General features: G+C 32.6%; 1 protein-coding gene across 5 annotated transcripts in view; it reads left to right on the plus strand.

Annotated features, from left to right (window-relative positions):
- LOC118199886 (serine/threonine-protein kinase 26-like) overlaps positions 1-22,517 on the plus strand; it is a 124,224-nt gene that overhangs the window by 76,162 nt on the left and 25,545 nt on the right. For 4 of the 5 annotated variants that reach the window (XR_015041953.1, XM_035371749.2, XM_085819980.1 and 1 more), the window contains 5 exons: positions 3,713-3,937; positions 10,705-10,870; positions 13,677-13,834; positions 20,655-20,840; positions 22,081-22,229. Coding sequence is in view for 4 of the 5 variants with exons in the window: in XM_035371749.2 (XP_035227640.1) it covers positions 3,713-3,937; positions 10,705-10,870; positions 13,677-13,834; positions 20,655-20,840; positions 22,081-22,229 (884 nt within the window). In the remaining variant the exon portion in view is untranslated. The remainder of the gene's footprint in view (positions 1-3,712; positions 3,938-10,704; positions 10,871-13,676; positions 13,835-20,654; positions 20,841-22,080; positions 22,230-22,517) is intronic. The other variant, XM_035371750.2, reaches the window with a different exon arrangement.

Genomic DNA, 22,517 nt, shown 5'->3' on the forward strand with positions numbered 1-22,517 from the left:
AGTTTCAAACAATTTTGATTCATAATAATGCATGTAGATATCAGCTAGGATGGGACTGAGGGGGCTTCCCATGGCTATTCCCTCAGTTTGCTTGTAATATTTATTTTGGAAAACAAAATGTGTTTGTTTCAAACAGAGTTGAGTGAGAGAAATTAGCTCATCAATTTCGATGCAAGAGAAATGAAATTCGCGAAGTCTGGTTTCTAGACATCTTAATGCACCCTCCACTGGGACATTGGTGAATAATGATTTTACATCAAAAGAAACCATGAGTAAATTACTAGGAGAAATGTTTTTAACTTTTTTTTACAAACTCTACTGAATTTTTTATGGTGTAAATGTTATTGTCTAATATAGTTGAAAATCTAGAAACTAAATATTTAGCTAATGGATACGAGGCAGTACCTAAATTTGATACAATAGGGCGGAAAGGAATACCACTTTTATGAATTTTGGGAAGAGCATATAATCTGGCACAATTCGCAACAGATGGGATAAGTGAATGTTTTAAGTTGCCTGAAATGATTTGCGAAGATTTGATCGCAGTTTTTATTTTTGACAAGTCCGAAGGTGAAGGATCTTTAGGGATCGGATTATATGGTCCTTCGTTTAAGAGTTTAGTGACACCATCGATGTATGTGTTCCTATCCATGACGACTATCTGCCCACCTTTGTCGGCCTTTGAAATAATAATATCCGGGTTAGAATGAATTTCACGCAATGTAGCTCTTTCTCTCGCAGTTAGATTTGGTTTCAAAGGTTTATTATTGAATTTCACATTATGAGCGATAAGATGCCTAATCATTTCTTTCTGTGAATCTGAAACTTTACTGAACTTGAAAGCTTTTTCGATAGGAGACAAAATCTTTGGAATCGAGGGTTTACAGGTTTGTGAGAAGTTAAAATTATATTTTAGAATTCTCTCTGTTCTTCTGAAAGACTAACATTAGAAATATTAACTATTGGCTTGATGTTTACAATGGGAAGATTTTTTGAACTACTTGAACTGGAAGATTGTAAAAGAAGTTTTTCGAATTTAACTGCAAGGGTGTTTTTATGACGGTTAACTGCATTCTCCGTTCTAGACCAAGACTTTTGTTCAAGGGCAGTGAATTTTGGATATGATTTAGCGAGTTCCAGATGAAGCTTATAGAGTTCACGTTCAATTTTGGACAATTGTTGACGTGTATCCCTTATGACGGACCGAAGTAAGGCAAGCTTGCAATTTAACAGAATTCTTGAAACGCGACTCGAAGATTTTTGATTAGATTTGATTTGAATAAAATCTGGGATCAATTTTTTACATTTACATTTAAGTAAAAAGTCAAGATGATTCAGGAATTTATTGCCCCCTTATACTTTTGTCCTTTCTTTAGGTGAGGTGAGAGATGGAATAATGTCATTATGGTCTTATTCCCAACTTAATTGAGAAAGATTTTAAAGTTGTTATCAACAACTTTAAAATTGTTGATAATTCTAAAAATATTGCATAGAGATTTACTAAAGGCATAAAAACCTTAACTGGAAGATAAGAACAACATAATTCAATCATTTTTAAAGCAAGAAATGTACAATTTACAAACATATAAGAGTAAAGAAACTGAGATCACTGAGCCGGGTAACAGAGTGGATATTTATATAAATATATTTATATACGTATTTACATACGTTTGGTGCGGCCGATTGCAACCAAAATACGAGGTGCACATCTACATGTTATAGGAGTCCCATATACAAAATTTCAACGTTCTGAGGCTACTCGTTTTTGAGTTATGCGAGATACGTACGAACGTACGCACGTACGTACATACATTCGTACAGACGCCACGAAAAATTCTCTTCAGAATTCATTTTAAAGCTGTTTTATAATTTTTTTGAAGGAAAAGAATATTTTATTCTGTCCTTACGTACAGATATTACGCAAAAACATCGTTAAATTGCATTCGATTGCAGTCAAAATTGATATTTTCGTTGAAATATGCTGCGTGAAACTTTTCGCGATTACAATACTTCCTTTTTACTTCGTACAAGGAAGTAAAAAACACTAGCTGTATTTTTTGATGTTATGTCTTCTTATTGCCCCCTTATACTTTTGTCCTTTCTTTAGGTGAGGTGAGAGATGGAATAATGTCATTATGGTCTTATTCCCAACTTAATTGAGAAAGATTGACAGTGAAATTAGCTGTAAGAATCGTAATCGGCTTAGATAAAATCTATAATAAATGAAGGCGTTATCTTTCTTGCCAAACGATAATTATTATAGATGAAATCTCTGCCAGTTATCACTGTTTTCTTACGCTCCCAACTTAATTACTCAAGACAAGCGTTTTGTGCATTAATCGTTAAATGCATTTTGTGTTTGTCAAAAATATCATTATTTGTTATCTTATACAACTTATTTTCAGTTAATCTCTCACTGTGAATGGTATGTATTCTTTTACTTCTCACGGTATAAAGGCAGTGTAATCGTCAGACTTAGGCTTTCGGAACGAGAAAAGTGGTAATGCATGATCCTTCTTCCGGGAATCGAACCGAAGCTTCCAGTTGTTAGATGTACTTACCTCTGTAATACAAGGCACATAAGAGAAGAATGCCATAATACTTTATAAAGAAATACTGAATACCAAAATTTCATTAAGCATGACATTATTAATGGGGTAATTTAACTATAAGTCACAATTGTTATTAATCCTCTTGATCCGAACCTTAATCAAATCAAGTTAACAAATTTTATCATGACTAAGAGACAAGAGATAGCGTCTGTTGTTGCGCAAAACACTGGGCACCTCGTTTTAGGAAAACAGACTTGTTGACAGCTGCAGCAACTTCGACGAAAAATATCGTGGAAGACAGATACAAGGGTCTCTTACCCCTGTCCCGTTACCAGCAGCACATCGAGGGGACTTTCGGTTGGAGTCATTTTAAACGTTGTCTTGTCTCGAAGACCTGTATAGTTACAAAATCCATACATTCTTCAAGAATCGAACTCGTGCTTAATGATATGTACTGTAAGCCATCATACCGATTAGGGCGGCATATTTTAATTGTATTTTTGTTATGCATGATGGGCAAGAGGTGTTTTTGTGTGCTGGGAGTACTTTGAGTGCAAAGAATGCATTATATTCCTCGATTTCACACCAAAACTTCAGGCATAATACTGTTTCTTATGCCTCAGATTTTGTCCTCCAAATAATTTTGAGGTTTTTTTGTAAAAATAACTTAATGCTATATACTGATTCATCCAAGAATTATTTATTTATTAAAGTAAACATTAACTATCATGTTTGCGTTTGCTAATTCTGCCAGTAAGCAAAGTATGAACCGTTTTAATCATTAAGGTTTAAATATTCTAATTTGTTTCTTAAATTATTCAGTTCCGAATATTTGATGAGATTTTATTTATTTATTTTAATTCCTTTGCTTTATTTCGTTAATAAGCAGCTGCGAAGTACATGCTTGCGAATCTTTACCTCGAAACTATTTTTAAAGTTAGTAGCATAAACTGCAACTGAAATTTTAAGTAATTTATTGCTTGTAACTGTGTAGGGATGTCATCGATTGAAACATTTTGGAATTTCCGCCACAAATATTGAAAATTTGATGTAATGCGACGTATGTATTATACATTAAATATATTTAAGATTGATAGTTAGTATGTTAATATATATATATATATATATATATTTATTTAATTTATTACATCTTTTTTCAGCAGGTGGATCCAGAACTTATTTTCACTAAACAAGAAAAAATAGGACAAGGAGGTTTCGGAGAAGTTTTCAAGGGCATGAACAACCGGACTCAACAAATCGTGGCCATAAAGATAATAGATCTGGAGCAGGTTTTAGAAGAGATCGAAGACATACGACAGGAAATAATGGTTCTCTCACAATGTGATAGTCCCTATGTTACAAAATACTATGGATCTTATTTAAAGGTCAGAAATGATAATTTAAATATGTTGATATCGAATGTAACAAATATACACACTGCGTCTACGAAGTTTTAATCGTATAAAATCAAAAGTTAAAGGAAACAATATTTTTACTTCATATTAACTTTATGTTGAAGGCTTACTTCAATATATAGTACAATCTTTTTAAATCTGTACACAGCATAAAATTCATGCAGCTGTTCGATTCCTTATCAGAACTTTTCTTATGGTTTTCGGAATCTGTTTATTATTATTAAAATAATAAGTTTTATGGTGAGTCTTCACTTTAGGAAATAGAAAGCAGTCCGCAGGTGCCAAATCTGGTGTTTGAGAATTACGACGCTTTCCATTACTTGATCAGAATTGTATAACGGCTCATTATTATAGTGGAGGAGGAGGGGGGGTTAAAAAGTTATTCAGCTGAACTTTTTCATGAATTCATGCGCTTAATTCCTTTCATAAGTCTGTCCATTACGTTTTGTTAAAATATGGAATTCACTGTCTGTCCCTGAGGGGGGGGGACAGCAAAATTATCTTTACTCGAGATTTATGAAATCGAAGTTTCTTTAGTCGTTATGGCCAACACAAGCAGTTATTTGTCATTTTTTTTCTCAGAATTATTATCAAAACAACAAGTTCGTCTTCAGTCTCAATTTAATTCGGAAAAAAATCGAGATTTATAGCTGCCATTTGAATCAAATCATGACATGAAGTTCTATTGCGTGAGAGACAAAACGGAAACAAAATTTTTCTTTCTTCAAAATCTTCCTTGATAGTTTTTGTGAGCAGTGATTGATGTTAATGTGTCATTATCTGTTATGTAAAATTATATGTTATTCAAAGAGTCAGGGACAGGATTTTCAGAACTTGTGAAACCCTGTGCTCTTCTTAACGTTAAGCTTTCGAAGTCATAATTGCAGGTCCATTCGATCAAAGGAAACGATTAACTGTATTGAAAATTCTGTCCGTAAACGGACCATATTTTAAGAAAAGCAGGTTCAGATAATGTAATAGTTGCTGTCAGTTATCATTTGGCAAGTTTTCTCATATTTGTTAAAAAATTAGTTCTAAAATATTGTAGACGCATTATGCTTATATAATTAAGTACCGTATACCTTCAAATTTTAGTGCAGATAACAGAATGCAAAAATAAAAAAGACTAATTTTAAATAAATAAAATAAAGGAAATAAAACCTTGACATACATCGACTATTTTTTAAACTATCGATTTCGATTATTTAACAGCAGTATTATACACATTTAAATTAGCATTGTGAAAAAAATTATTAATAGTAATGAATATTTCGGAAAGCTGTGCAATTCTAAAACGCATTTTAAGTATTAAAAAAAACACGTTCTAAATGAAAGAAAAACAATAGTTTTATTTGGTTTATTTAGTAATTTAAAAGGAAAAAAGAGGAAAGAAAAGGTTTCCAAAGGTTTTTTTTAAGTAAAAAAAAGTCAACGATTCCAGGTGTTTCTTTTTTCTAAATAAGATCAAAGATTTAATTTCTATAATAATATAAAATTCTCATTGTTTAAAATAAAAAGGTCTGAGTATTTTTTATTAAAATATATTGCAAACTCTTGAAAGCTTTTTAAGGACATTGTCATAAAAAAAGTCGTAAAAAAAAAAAAAAAACGCGTCGTTAAAAATACGTTAACACACTGTCCTTGATCAAGTAAGTCGTTAACTGTAAAAGGGGGTTAACGGTAGATCATGCATACGTTTCAACAATTACGGCTACAAAGGGTACAGAGCGATATTTTCCAATGTAACCTTAGAACAGTATCCAGATATGTGCTAGATAGCAGCTAATATTTAGCATACGTTCTTACCTATAACAAAATATAAAACAGGAAACAGAAACTTTAGTTATCAGATAAATAAAATGTAAAGATATCCTCTGTATATTATGATATTCGTACTGTATATTTATGAACTCAGTTTGGCTTAGTAAATTTTAGTCTAATCATCCTAGACTGCCGAACAAATTATTCTCCCGCCTTTACCTTTTAATATCAGAATTGCAATTAAAGCTATATAAAATAATTAAAAGCTTTATTTTGCACTTCAACTCAAAGTTACAGAAACTAAAGATGATTAACAAAATTAACTTCCAGTTTTTGCTGGATTAATAAAGAACAATTAATGTTCAAAGCATTCACTAGTCGAAATGTAAATTTGAAGCCTAACAACTGGGCTTTGCTATCCGCTGCATCTAACGTAATTTCAGTCTAATAAGACAGCTTCTGGGTTGTAGCAACAACGATAAAGGCTAACTTCAGCGGAAGAATTTCACCAAGGCTGGCTGAGGTTGCCAGTTGTCTCTCTTAAACTGAGATTACAGAGATACCTCTTATTATATAAACTCTGTTTATTTATGTATTCTGGCGGAATGGATGAAACAGTAAAAATACAGGAAAAATTGAACGTAACATATTAATTAAAATGAACTTCGCGTATTTGTTCTCTTAAACGGCTAGTGAAATGGGAAAACACCTGTATAAACATAGGATTCCTGCAGTACTGTTACACGGAAACTATAAACATCTCAAAAGATCCCCCCTTTAAAAAAAAAAATTATGTTTGGATGTGAATTAATGAAGTATTTCTTAAGAAACTTTAAGAATATTTTTGATGGGGAAAGATAATTAAATTTCAGTATTGAACATTGCTTCCGAGAGATGTGGTGGTAGTGTATTTAATTATGGCAAAGCACACTAGGGCTATCTGCCTAAGGGGAGGGATGCCTTCGTGGAGGACTTTCTAAGGGACACTGGCTCGTATACATGTTACACATGGGGAAAACCACGAAAACACCCATGCAGCCGGCCCGTTCGCGGGATTCGAACCTCGGACCGAACTACCAGTGTTCAGCGACTTTACCGCTCGCTTCCGAGAGAATGTCAAGTGCTCTCAAATGTGAAAGCAGTGCAGTCTTGTGCCAAACATCAAATACTACAGAAGATGTTTACACATTTTTAGAATTATTTCGGGGTCTCTTAATTAATGTTTAAAATGTAAAGATTATTTCCTTAAACTATTCGATCTAAGAGCCTTTTTTTCTGGACTATAAGTCTGCATCGTGATGTCCATGATAGAACGGCTTTTCCTGAAATTTCCAGGGATGTTGATTTCCGTTATCTTTTCATTTACTTTCTTGAGTTCATCAATCGTTGTGGGTATGCGCTTAGAAAGAGCTCTTTTTAAGAGACCAGAGGCACAGCAATCCATAAGTGAAAGTAAGGGGATTTAACATGAATTTTTTGAAAAGGTATATATGTAATACCTGTATCAGTCTTCATTATTTCAAAGAATGCTGTGGCACATTGCGAAGTACGACTTGTTGCTTTGTCTTGATTAAATTTCACTCTTTGAATGTCACTGGGATAAAGAAATGGAATTTTTTGTGTAACTGTCGGACGTAAACTTTGTCTTGATAGTACGTTGAACAATTTTAACATTTTTTTCTACTCTTCTTATTTTTAATTTCCTACTGTAAGAGAATCCTGCCACAATTATAAAATCCTTACTTAAACTTTCTTCGCATTGACGGAACCACGTTTATACATTTTTTACTGTTCGTTTTCGATACTATATAGACCTTTTTTTTGTTGGTTAAACCCATGCTTCATCAAGGGTCACAATGGGCTTCCACCTTAATCTCCTTCTACATAGTTCTCGTACAGGGTTCTGCAAATTGTTCTGCGATGAGCCGTATGCCTCGGTAAAAGCTTGTGAACATTATACCTGGTGTGCAAAAATTAAAGACGAAGTCGAAAAATTAGCATATCAGCTGAACGAAGAGGCAGAGCGGACAGAAAGACTAGTCAGGAGATTATGTAAGGTGATGTACGGTAGCACATGCGCAGATATGCAGGTAGACGTAATGGGGGAGTGTGTGAGTAGTATAAAGCATGTTGTCGGTGTAAGATCAGTATTTCTGGCAAAGAGATTGCACGCCGTATAGCAGTTAAAAACACATCGAGTTGCTGCCTCAGCGAGAAACGGCGAATAATCAATCTGTTAGACGACATCTGAATGCTTTTACCGGAGGTCGAATCATTGGGAAGTTGGAGGAAGGCCGCAGTGTGACAAGTGTGGCTGCAGAGTTCGGAATTGCTCACAGCATCGTTTCACGACTTTGGAGACAATTTCAAACTACAGGAACAGCTATCCGGGGGTTTAGTAGTGGTCGTCCACGAGGAACCACACCCGCAGATGACCGGTATATTGCCTTACAGGCCAGAAGAAACAGGCGGCAGACAGCGGGAAAAATTGCTAGACATACGACACAGGCGACTGGACGACCGATATCGCGTTTTACCGTGGCCAGAAGACTGCACGGTGGTGGTCTGTTTTCACAACGCCCTGTACGGTGTGTACCTCTAACGCCTGCCCATCGGAGAAGGCGTTCTCTGTGGTGCTGGGAACACCGGAATTGGAGAGACAATGAGTACTCTTTACAGATAAGAGCAGATTCAGTCTGAGTAGCGATTCTCATCGCATACTCATCTGGAGAGAGCGGGGAAGCCGCAATCATCCCTCGAACATCATTGAAAGGGACAGGTATGGAGGTGGCGGTGTTCTCGTTTGGGGAGGCATCATGCTTGGTAGTCGTACTGACCTTCACATCTTCGACGCAGGTTCAGTCAACGGGACCCGTTATTGTAACGAGATTCTTCTTCCATATGTGCGTCTTTTTAGAGGCGCTATGGGTCCGCAGTTCCTTTTCATGGACGACAATGCACCATGTCATCGTACAGTAGCTGCCCAACAGCTCTTAGAGAGTGAGGATATTGAACGTATGGATTGGCCGGCACGATCTCCGGATCTCAATCCCATCGAGCATGCATGGGATTTTCTAGGCAGACGCTTGGCAGCTCGTACCTTACCACCAGTAACGATTCCGGAGCTTCGATTGGCGCTGCAAGACGAATGGGCAGCAATGCCTCAACAACTCTTTGACACCCTCATTCTCAGCATGGGCAGACGCTGTGAAACCTGCCTAGCAGTCAGGGGAGATCATATTCCCTATTAAAGACCGGATGTTTCTTGCTGGACACCCATCACAAGGATGTTTCGGCCTTCAGTCGCATTGCGCTCCATGCTACTTGTTCAATAAAGCTTCTTTTTATCCCTCTGATTTCTCTTTTTGTAAGTGTTGCTTACATTACTCATGTCTTACGTATTGGGGATCTTACGTTATTAAATGTGTTGATTTGGAAAGCTTTTGTACAAAGTTATATTGAAAAAACCGTCTCGTCCTTAATTTTTGTACACCAGTGTATATTGAAGACTTTGTAACTGATGTCTGCGTCAACGGTTCTTTTTCTTGTTACCAGCGATTTAATTTTAGAAACATCAGAAACAGTATGTAACGTTTTCGGATATTCGTTTAGAGTCTTCTTTCGATGTAAAAATAATTTTTTACAGTTTTTCCCTTTCCAATTAATAATGTTACTCATTTTTCAGTTAGAAATTTTAATACCATGTATTTTATAACGTTTGAGTTATGAAATAGTACTATTTCTCTTCGGGGCGGGGAATATTCATGTATTCATGGTGTTCAATCCTTGGCTTGTTTACATGCGGCATTTTAAAAGAAAAATAAATTTAAAAGTAGCAGACGCTATTTTTCATTTTAAATAATAAGCTGTTGCCCAAATTATTTATTCCAAAACTTTTTTTTTAAACTCTTAATCGAAATCGTTCTAAAAACGTGTAAACACGTGCATTTTAATAACGATCTGATATGTTTCTGCAGTTACTTAGCATAACTTTATGTGTAAATATTTACATTCTAAATTACGGTTCCTAAAATTAAGATGCTTCTGCAATAGGTTTCTTTTTTAGGGGGGAGTGATTCTAATTTTTTGTTAAAATTAAGATAATATCATATTATTATTAACTGCATTTTCTAAGATTCCATTTCTATTAACTTCATTTCATATATTTTGGGAAGCATTGATTTTTTAAGGTACATTATTGGTAGCATTGTTTGAAATTATGTATGCCTCTTTCTTCCTGCATAAGCTAATTATTGTTTTAAATGTTTAAAAACTCAAATAAATGATGTTTTTAAATGATAAAAACTCACGTGTGCACAAGTAAGTTGGAAATGTTCCATCGACACTGCAAATAATCTTCTTAAAAATGCTTTAAGATCATTGATAGTTAATATTGATCATTGATAATGTTGCTTTTATTCAGAATTAATGATATCTCTTGTATGTTCCCATTGCAAATACATTTTGTAACTATGTGGAATGTATACTTGCTATTGTTGAGTCAAGTGTATCTTTTATGGAATTTACTAAAATTTGATAAATCCTTATTTTTCCTAATACTTTAATAATATAGAAGTTACTCAAAAAAGGTGGCTGCCGGAATTATTTATTTAAATAATTGTTGCAAAATGCCCAGCTGCAGTAAGATAGCTTCCCTGCAAAGCGAGTTCCTTCTCAATTATCTCCACGAGTTTTTGTAGTTTTCTATAAACAGGTATACATGATGAACCTTTACACGATCAAATATGAACATTTTAACTTTTAGAATAGCACTTTTACTCCAAGAAATAATATAATTTTTTTTTTTTTTTTTTTTTCTTTTTTACAGTACTATTTTTTACTCAGTGTTTCAAAACTGATTTCATAGAATTTTGTATAGTATTTTAATAACCTATGTAGTATTTTTTAAAACATTTTTCAAACACTCTGCATATTATGCGTTACTGCTTTTTTATTATGATCTTGCAATAATATAGGGACCAAAACTATGGATAATCATGGAGTATCTCGGTGGAGGGTCCGCTTTGGATTTGATGAAAGCAACAAAATTTGAAGAACTTCATATAGCTATAGTGTTGAGGGATGTTCTGAAAGGCCTCGATTACCTGCATTCGGAGCGCAAAGTACACCGTGATATTAAAGGTATTTATTCGGTTGTGTGTATTCCCTCCTCCCCCCGTAAAACTTATAATTTCTCTTCAGAGATTGTTTAAACAATAAATTAACTTCCTAGCGCTGATAGTTAAATGATTAATCTAGTTAATTTTCCTAATTATATATGTTACAACAATATATGAAATCCTATATTCTATGATACCTAGGCATTTTATAGAATACTGTGAAAGATGTACTGTAAAGAATGCAGTGTATGAAACAATTAAACATTTCACAAATTGCCTAGGCATTCTATAGAATGCCAAATGACAAACCGGTAAAGTATGAAATACATGTTAATGTTATATATAATGCATAGGGAAAGTGCATAATAATTCGTGCAGTCTGTTGTAATGAGTGTGACAGAGCATAATAGTTTAATACCGACTTGAAACTTCTGAAAGAATTTTAAAACAACTGTTTACGAGATCAAAGTTTATTTTATGTTCTAAGAGCTTGCGTATAGAATTGAAGATATTCCTGATAACGAAATTCCTCTCTGGTCAGTTACAGTTGCTCAGTCCAATGGAAGTGGCCGAAGATTCGTCAAGTATATGCGTAAAACAAAGTGCCGAAATATGAAATGTCTTTGTGCGAAAAAAGTAGTGAAGTGAATTCAAAATGTCATTCATGCACCAAATAGCTTAATTTTAATTTATATGAAATTTTTTTGTTTTCTTTTTTAAGAAAGATAAGATTAAGATTTATTTAACTTTAAAATAGGCATATATTTTGTTTCGTAAAACTTTAAATAAAAAATATAAAAAAAATTAATGGCACTCTTTCATTATTTTTTCGACATAACATTTGTATTTTTGAGAAATAAACGTCTTTTAAATAGTAATAGCCTTATTATGATATTTTTTTTCATACTTTGCCTAAGAACATTTATCATTCTATAGAATGTCTAAATATTATATATACAATGCGTAGGTATATAATAATTCTCATATTTCATACTTTGCCTAAAACGATGGGCATTCTATAAAATGCATATGTTTTCTAAAGAATGTTGGCGTTTCAGATTTTGCCAGTACATATGCGATTATGAACTGTTTCTTTGAATTCCTTTTTATTTCCTTGTACGAAGTAAAAAGGAAGTATTGTAATCTCGAAAAGTTTCAGGCAGCATATTTCAACGAAAATTTCCATTTTGAGCGCTATCGAATGCAATTTAACGATGTTTTTCATGATATCTGTACGTAAGGACAGAATAAAAGACTCGTTTCCTCCAAAAAAATTATAAAACTGCTTTAAAATTAATTCTGAAGAGAATTTTTCGTGGTATGCCTGAAAAGAAATGTGATGCAGTTCCTGATGCTCTTAAAGCTTTTTCTTTAGAAGTTATAGCTACAAATTACCCTAGCTCTTGAGTGGATCCACATGTATACTTATGGCTCTTCATGTGAGGAAAATACTTGTGCGGCAGGGTGATGTACTGTGAAAGATATTTTGAGGAATCCTATGCTGTTGGTCTTAATACCTCTAACTTCGAGGCAGAGATTTTTGCCACAAGAAAAGCAGTTTTAAATCTTCTTGGACTTGATATTAACTTTAGGACTTGATATTTGTTGACTCCCAGGCTGCAGTTATGGCAGCTGTCTCCTATACACCTAATGATTATTTTCTTGTTGAACAGACTAAGATAAATGTTTCCGAAGCAATTGCCTCTGGCTAGAAGCTTGTTTTTCAGTGGATCTCCAGCCACTGTGGGGTGCCCTGAAAGGAAGCAGATGTGCTTACTGGGTTTTAGAATATTCTTCCTGTTATAATAAATGGCTGATTTTTTTTTTTTTTTCTTTTTTAATCAGGTTTTCCTATTCATTTATTTATATTTTCTATTTTACATTATCAAATTTACTGCATACTTGGTTTTTTATTTATTTATTTATTTATTATTATTATTATTATTGTTTTCCTGGCCTAATAATTAAGATATTTTAGTGCTAAGTTGCATTAATTTCAATTCTTTGTCATTGATTATTTGTCATTTAAGTTGATAATTTAATAACGGACTGGAAAGGATTTCATCAAGCGCTTGCTTTCGATGTCAATCAGTAAAAAGCGCTATTTAACTAAACTTCACGCTTTGAATAGTTTACAGAGATGGAATGTTTTATGTTACCTCTTCGAGTGGCTTGACTGTAGCCTTTCGAAATGACTGATGTAACCTTTACGAAAACATTTTATAAAGGCTGACCGAGTCGTCTAGAAATTCCTGTCGAATGTTATGGGTAATTCCCTATAGAAATGCTTTGCCATGAAAAAAATTATGTATAGTTCTGAAATTTATAAAGCTTTCACATTACAGAATTCTACATAAATGTTGTTTTGCAAATTCATATAGAAATTTTAAAACGCATGTAAAAATGGTATTCTGTAGAAATGATTTCCAAACTGGAAGCAAGTTTTTATTTTCAGACGTACTATATGCGATGTAAAAGAGCAAGTATAAACACTTTTTTAAATAAGTGTCAAATCATTTTTGCCTTAATATTTTTTAACTTCTAAAATTGTGTAACACTTTTTGTAGTTTTTTATACAGTATTACCTGTATAATGCAAAAATTTTCTTTTCACTAAATTTTATATAGCTGTATATCCTTGTAAAGCAGGTTATATATGATAGAATTATGGAGGATGTACTTCAAATAAATCAAGATTGTTACTCCCATTTGACAGCGTTCATTATTTTGATCTTTCACATTGTCTGTCTGTGTATTTCTAACTTTAGGTCAGTCAGTTTTAGCATTTCAAACTGTATGTATATTTTTTAATTATTATTTTTGTTCCAGCTGCTAATATTCTTTTATCTGAAATCGGTGAAGTAAAGTTGGCAGATTTTGGAGTTGCTGGCCAGTTGACAAATACAACGAGCAAAAGAAATTCATTGGTTGGGACACCCTTTTGGATGGCACCAGAAGTGATATGTCGTTCTGCGTATGATTCTAAGGTATTTCTGATTTTCTAAATAAATTTAAAAAAATTCCTTAAATAAGTCTTTAAATCAAAATTTCACATTCCTCTCATTGTTTATGTCCATAACTTATATTAAATACGATTTGAGAATGAATAAATCAGTTAATTTTAAGAGACAGTTGACGATAGCTGTAGTCACCATTCGTTGTACTGACCATTCAGTTACGACTGCCATTATGAAACAACCCTTTTTGCTAGATGTATTAAATCCATTTTCTTTTTAAGGACTGTTTATTATGTCTTTTTTCTATAAGTGGCATGTAGTTATTGTAACGAGCATCAGTGTTATTTTTAAATTTTAAACAAATATTACTTTTTAATCAGAATATACTCCAGTGTTATTTTTTAATCTCTCTTCTATTATTATATAATAAAGAATGTATATATGTAAATAATAAATAATTTATGTATGTATGTGTGTATATATGTTTCTCGCATTGCGGAAAAACTGCGGTACGTATGCAACCAAGTTTCGAACATCCCGACTGAACATGGGCACCTTGAACCCTAAGTTTGAATTTTGATTTATTAGTCCATAGGAGCATTAGCCCAGAAGACTCTTAGTCTCGAAACGGCATTTTGCATCATTTCACAATAAACAGCGAATCACTTTTTAAATTATTGCCACCAAATATTATCGCCCTGTATTATATTTATAGAAATTAAATAATGAAGAATTTGCATGAATGTATATATGTTTCCCTCATTGTCAAAAAACGACTGTACCTAGAGCCATCAAATTTTGAATAACGTTATCCTTCACCCGAACATCAGCACCTGGGAGCCCGGATTTCAAATTTCGAATTTCTTTTATAATCTATTTCATATTTTGTAAAACTTTAACAAAATTTTGAGTAACAAACTTAACGATTTCAATGCGAGCAGTGGCAACAGTGTACGAAAAAAAACCACATTTTAAATTCCAGCGGGCAAGCATGTCTATCGGAAATTGTAAAGAATGCTGTTTTTAAATATTTTGTGATACTCCTGTTGAACTGAATTTTATGTGATTTAGTGCGAAGAGCATGATATTAAATGAATAAAGGTAACATGCAAAAAAAGTTTAAAAACGGCCCTTTGCGTGTAAATATGAACGTTTAAATCTGAAACAGTTTTGTTTTTTTTCACGTTTTGAGGGAATTTAATGAAATTTTGATTAAAAAGGGAGCGATATGAAAGAAATGTATTGCAATCGGGAAAAAATGAGATATTTATATTTCAAATTTAATCAAAATAATTTGGAGATTGAAGTGTTGCCATTTCGCAACTTTGAATGTCAAATTTAATAAAAGAACATAATAAGTAAAAGACATTTGAAAGAAGTGTGCTACCATTGCCAAATTATTTTTATCTTCCACGCACCAGCTTGTTCCCATTCGTTGAAATGTAAGATATATAATTTTTTCTTTCAAATTTCATCTGTCTCTTACGGATTGACAGAGTAAGTGATTTAAAAGCAATAAACGCAGTTTTTTATGTCCGTCGTTATTAATTACTAGCTGGAAACCGTGAAATCACAGTAGCTGAATTCATTAAAATTATTATGCTTATATATATATATAATAGCTATTTTAGGTTGCTATCCAAACAAGAAGCTAGAATTAATAAAAATAAATCAGATTCAGGAATTAAGTTTGTGAACCAGAATATAGAATGAATCATAATGAGATCTTCTCGAGTTTAATCTGCAATTTATGGTAACAAGAAAAAATATAGCAAGGGAACATGTATGGTTAAAATGCTCTTTAACAGTTTTTAAAACATGATATAACAGTAATGTTTAATCATTAATTTTAAAATTAAGCGAGTAAGCAACCTCAGATCGATTTAGATATTGAATAAAATTTGATTGATTTTTGAAAGCAATGTTACCAAAACTTTTGTTCTTGAAAAAGGAGGGCTTATGTCAGATCACTGACAAAACTGGCATAAGTTTTATTCAAAATCTATGCATGTCTAAATTTTGCTATTTTAGACTTCTTTCCTTTGAAATTAAGCTCTTTGTTAAACTTTCATTTGAAAATTTCTAAAAGTTATTCCTGTTGTTCCAACTCAGTAGTCATAATTTTTCCTTGTTATTATTTTTCATTATTTGGGATTTAAAAGACTGTGATATTGTATTAAAAAATTAAAACTTTGGAGGGTTGTCATTGCTTTCACAAGAAAACTGGGTTAGTTACAAACCATTGAGCATTTATCATGTAATATTCCCAGCCTCAATAAAATATATTTTGAGTAGAGGATGAAACGGTGAAGATTTTGTCAGTAGGAATTATTCATGAGAAGAAAGGTAGCAATGAACAGGATGAAACAGAAAACAATTAAGGAAATCATCTCATTGATAAATTATGCCGTTAACATGCGTTTGAACAATTTAATGTTTTAATCCACCACCCTGAACTTAATATTGGTTAGAGCTCCTGGCTGCTGTATTGTTGAGCTCAGCTTCGAGTCTTGGAGAAGACTTAGATGTTTGTAAATTTATAGGGCCTGTGCAACATGGGGACATACAAAATACTGGCAATGGTTTGATGTTAGTGAAAGAGGGATTGAAGACCAATAAACCTGTAAACGACGGATTCCTGATGAATGCATTAAATTGCAAGTGCTTAATCATTTGAAATGTCAATAAAAACTGTTTAATCCTTTCGAAAATCTGAAGCATAGTTTAAAAACTAGGAACTATCCTGGGAAGCCATTACTGAGCCCATTAAAACTATTGTTTTGAATTTTTTGTGATATCCACAAAACAACACCCATTTCAGGGGAAAATAAAGTAAAATTAAAGTGAGACAGATTATTATTGCTAAGTCATAACATAAATACTTATCTGTTATAAGGTATTTCTAGTGGGCAGCACACTCGGAGGGTATTTTGAGAAGTCCTCGATTTGATTCCCGTCAAGGGCATTCCTCATTTTTCATCTCTTCTGCGTAGAAATAACCTAATGTTAACTACTCTGTGTCAAAAGTAGAAGCTTGATGTTGAAATAAATATTAAGTTGTGCTGCTTTGGTTTCCAAAACAATTCTCAGAGTGAAGTAAGTAACAGTAAATCAATCGCTTCAGCTTTCTCACTGTTCTCTTAAGTTAAATTATGCCTGTAATTTGAATCACATTGCACAGACCAAAAATCATTAAGGTTATTAACCTTAGAGAAGCACATATAAATCAACAAATTTCAGTTACATTGCACTGTTAACTTGCTGGTATGCTTTGTTTTTGGACTAAATACATTTATTGTCATTGATGATGACAGCTGGATTAGTTAATAAAAATACCAAAATCAGTTCAAAATTCACATTTTTTGAAAATTTAAGTGAATTTTAAGAAAACAGCCATTAAAATTTTAAAATGCTGACTGTGGTTTCGAGAAAAATATAATAATCTGCATGTTATCAGAAAGGCAGAAAAATTTTCGAATTGGGAGAGGATATCACAGATGACCAGACATCTGTGCACATCGTAAATAAAGGAAAATAAGTAATTAATTGAAGAAATAGTTTTCAAATGATTGATCAAGAGATTTTCAGAAATAATTCGCATTGATAATTGGTGATTAGGTAAATTTTTTTGACAATAAGTTCCAGGAGAAGAAGAAAAAAAAAAAAAAAAAAGAGAGAGAGAGAGGAAGAAGAAAACTGCTATTTCCCCGTGACATTTTTAGCAAAATGATGTGCATCTCACGCTTTGGAAAAAAAATATGAATCCTGCAAACAGTCGTGACAGCAGAACTCTAGTTTTTAAGAAGCTCATGTATTGAATAATAGTGAGAAAAGTATTAGCAGTCAAATCCGCTTTGATTCTGTGAAGGGCATCATTTTAGAACAGGCTGAGAAAATAATATACCAACCGACTAGAAACAAGTTCTGAAAACATAGGGATAAGAAGAAGGGAAAGGAACCGAGGATAAGAAAAGTTACAGTTAAAAGGGGGACCTAGTTTGATTTTTTATGAGAATGACACATAAGCCCATACAGCATTCTGAATTACGCTAGTTGTTACCGAAAGGACATTTTTCAACCTACTTTAAATTTCATTACATGAAACCCTGTTATCTCCTGCTAACTTTTTCTTCACTAAATAAAATTTATATTCTAATGATCCTAATTATGACATCTTGCTAAGTTTCTAACATAGCTGAAAAAGCAAACAAGATGGATTTGTGGGGCAAAACAAGAATTATTTTTATTTATAAATTTTTACATATTATTTTATAGCTATAAGGGCTCTTATCAGCATTTTCCTGTCAGGAAAGAAAAACAGACCTCTCAATCTTACCATCTGTATTTCGAATTCTGAAGTCTCTTTCAGCTTTAACATTTATACTGCACATTGGCTGGCTCTAATACCTATATGTTACTGCTGGAGGGCAGGGTCTGTTGCTGCCTTGGGTCCAAAATTTTAGGAGGATTCTAAAATCTTCCTGTAATTTGTCATAAATTAGTATTTTTTCCCTAACGAAAATAGACAATATACATGAAGGGCCCTTGAAAGAATCTACTGCATAAGGCTTAGATTGTCTTTACTAGTAGGAAAGAGGTATCTACTCTCTGTCTACCCCAAGAACTCCTCTTGGCAGAATATCTACAGCTATCTGTTGCCCTAGAAACAAATCCTAACCTGTTTTTCTTAAGGTCGTCTTGGGAAAAAGCATTTTAGTTGACCATCTCGGCGCACTGAATAAAGAATTGGCGATAGTATATGTTTTTAGATTTTTTGCTTTAAATAACATATTTGTCATAAGATTGTCTTATGCAATCAGCATTCTTGAGAAACTAGATAGCGATAAAACTTTCACCTAATCTACTCAGTGGCGTAGCTAGGATGGGGCAAGGGGGGACATCTGCGCCCGGGCGCAGCATCCAGGAAACGCCAAATTGATGTTACGAAATGTTTTAATAAAATATTTTCCATTCTTGGCATACAAAAAGGGGTGCAAATTCTTCAGTTATCCGTGAGTGCTGCAATCCTAGCTACGCCACTGAACATACTCCTACCTGAAATGTAGAAGTTCTGTTGCTGCAGTAACACCCCCTCCCCTTCTAGTTAGATATACTGCTGACAATAATTCTCATCGTAGACAGAGTGTAATTTCTTGCCTTCGAGAGAGATTCTCACAGCTGTGCGAAGAAACGCGGATAGTGTAGGCTGCTTTTAGATGGTAGTGTACAGCATTATTTTGGCTGTAGAAAACAAGAATAGTTATTCATGGAATTTTCTGTGTATAGTTATTCATGGAAGTACTCCTGTGTTAAAGAATAAAGGGAGGGAAAAAGCATTCCTTGAGTTCCTTTTAATAGTGGTTAACAATAAATAATATTTACTGTACTATTATGCTTACTGTATTTAAATATTATTTCCATTTATTGTGTTGTTTATAAAATTTTCTTTGTTTATTGTAACGAGTTATATTCATTGGCCAAAAATATGAATCTTAATTTCTCCCTGGTGGGGTTTTCACTTTCATATATCTTCTAGATTGTTTTACAGTATTTTGATTTATTTTCTAAGATGCTTTTAGTTATTTTATACCATGCCAAAAGAGAAAATGCATGTATAAAAGTTATTATCAAGAAATATTTTTTCCCAAAGTGCTTTGAGAAAAGACCATTAAAATGCACTGTTCTCGACATGATGGTTTTGTGATTTTGGTTTGCTGTCGATGAATTTGAAGTGTTCTTGTCTTAATACCATAAAAGCAAAAAATTGCAGTGAATATCGAGGAATTCATTGTGTATTATTGATCTACACTGCACTGAAAAATAAAAAACATGCAGCAGCAAATAGAAAAAAGTTAACATTTCGTCCCAAACATTGAACAAAGTGAGAGGTTAATGCGAGATTGCAAAAAGAGCAGAAATATTGTCCATTTTTCATGAGAACTAACTTATTTAGAACCAAGTGTTTTTTTTTGGGGGGGGGAGGGGAGGATTTCAAAATATTTTTATCATTTGAACATTTTTAAAGCGGCTTGGTGATGAATCAGCGTTCTCAACAGGAAATAGATATAAAATATCAACAGCGAATGCTGAACATCTTTGTATCATCAGTATGATGTTCGCCTTCGGCATGTTTAAAATAGATTTTGTAGCCACATCATTAAAAACTGCTCTATGTCATTCTCTTCCATTTATGAGCAGTATAATTGTTTTAATATGTATCTTAAGTCATGCTGGTTAAATCTGCTCTATTAGCTAAGGGTAAAGCTCCTCGATCTGAGTTACATCTTATGAAAATCGTTTTACTCATACCCATAAGTAGCTGAATGGGAATAATAGTAAGTAGTTTAGAGAGGTTGCGAAAACCTGTCTGAATAAAGATCCTGCAAATGAAAGCAACTTTGAAATAGTATGTGCATATTGTGTATTTCAAAATCATATATGTATACGCAGTAGCTCACATTGAATGCATGAATGATGAATGAAGACATGGTAATGAAAAATTTTTCAGGTTAGTTTTCTTAGCTTTTCGTAATTTATTTCTGTATTATCTTAGAAAAAAAGATTGGAACATAGAAGTACTACAGTGTTTTTAAATGTCATTCCTAATGAACGATGATTAAATAAATGAAATAAAAATTAATTGAAAAATAACTGAAAGAAAACTTGCACAGAACGCTTTTATCGTGCATCAATTTATATTTAAGTTTGTTGAGTCTAAAACTAGAAAATATCTCAGTACTTTATTAATTTTCAAATGTTCAAAATTTTGAATGCATAAATTTACATTTAAATATACAGAAGAATTATACTCATGTGTTATTTTTAATAATTCTTCTTCCATTTGTGACAGGCTGATATATGGAGTCTTGGTATAACTGCTATCGAACTGGCTAAGGGTAAAGCTCCTCGATCTGAGTTACATCCTATGAAAGTCCTTCTCCTTATACCTAAAAGTAATCCACCACAGCTGAATGGGAATTATAGTAAGCAATTTAGAGAGGTTGTGGAAGCATGTCTCAATAAGGATCCTGCAAATGTAAGCAATTTTAAAATTATGTGTGGATACTGTATATTTTAAAATCCTCTATATATGCAGTATATGAATGATAATAAAAAGAGAAGGGGAAAAGTCTGCAGTATATGAAGTGTACCATTTTTCTCTGTCTTTGTATGATTACTGCAAAACTCTTCTAGTGACTATAATTGTATACTATCATTATTATAGTTTTCATAGTATTGAAATTTAAACTGTTATTGTATAAAAGAACACAGTGGAAGTGTTCACAGTGGTGTAAAAGAATACAGGTTATTATAAACTAGATGCTAATTATTTTGAATTTTGTGTAATTTTATTGGGAATGTATTTAAAATTGTTTTTGCAGAGAAGAAAGTCAAAAAATTATTTGCTAAATTGGTCGCTTTTTTAAAGTTTTATATAGTGCATGTTAAGAAATTGAAAGTTGAAGCTATGAATGGAAGATATTTTTATTTTTCCATTGCTAAGAATTAAAATTTAAAATAAATAAAATAAAATAAATAAAAGCTATTTATATTAAAGTGAAATCATAATTTATATATTTATAACATTATGGAAGTTTAGGAACTACAGTCAGTATTTGCTATTAAAATAAAGCTGTGAACTTAATCCTAATGTTTTTATTTAAAACAGGTTGCGGGGATTTTTATTTTATATATCTAATATATGAAATGAAGGATTCATGTTGACTTTTTATACTGTGCTTTTCTGTGTATAGTTTTGTGTAATGAATATAACTGATTTATACTGGGATGTACTAGTATTACTGGAGATTAATTTAATTATGTCCATTATTTATTAATATTTCAGCATTTTATGCACATTGCATTTCATTTATTAACTTCTTGATATTCATTTCTGGATTTCAGACTTGAAACCTAGTTTTTAACTATAGAACCTTTAATTTGCATCTAGGTGTTTTCATTTATAAGCAGATTGAAGGGCACTGCTGGCCTTGGCCCACTAGGGCTGTTGTACCACTGAGTTTAGTTTTTATTTATATGGATCCTTTAATTCACACAATTTTATTATGTTGAATGGTTCAAAAATTCATACTCTGCTTAATTATATATTTATTAGCTTTTTCATTTCCTTTAATAATTGTTAATTATTTTAAAAGTTGTCTTTTTATTTACAATCATCTCCTTACTGTGTATTACTATTATGTTGAGTAATTTTTTAATAGTTTAATTCTTATAGCAGAAGGTAAAAAGTGTGAAATATTGTGTTTATATTTCAGAGACCAACAGCTAAAGAACTTTTAAAATATCAGTTTATACGGAAGGCAAAGAAGAATTCATATATTATAGATTTGATTGAAAAATATAAAGCATGGAAAGAAAGGGAATCTGGCTCTGGAAGTTTTAGTGATTCAGAAACATCTGATTCGTAAGTTGAGTTTTTATTTAAGCTAAAATATCACTGAAATAAATTCTTTTTTAATAATTAGCATAAGAAAAAATAGTGTATATGATAGTTTATTGCATGTGTTAGAACTAAAGCATTAGGCTTACACTTAATGACATGTAGTTTTTTTAGGTCAGATATCTGAAGTAGCACAACCATATTCAAGTGAAATTCCAACTTGTTTGAAAAGCATTTTTCATGATGAAACAATGTTGGATTGTAAAGATTTAAAGACAGTCGTTTACATACAGGGATGGTCATTTGCTTTTC

Source organism: Stegodyphus dumicola, chromosome 7, assembly GCF_044657685.1.
Source record: "Stegodyphus dumicola isolate Sdum_Otavi_A_Nest chromosome 7, ASM4465768v1".
Taxonomy (NCBI): domain Eukaryota; kingdom Metazoa; phylum Arthropoda; class Arachnida; order Araneae; family Eresidae; genus Stegodyphus; species Stegodyphus dumicola.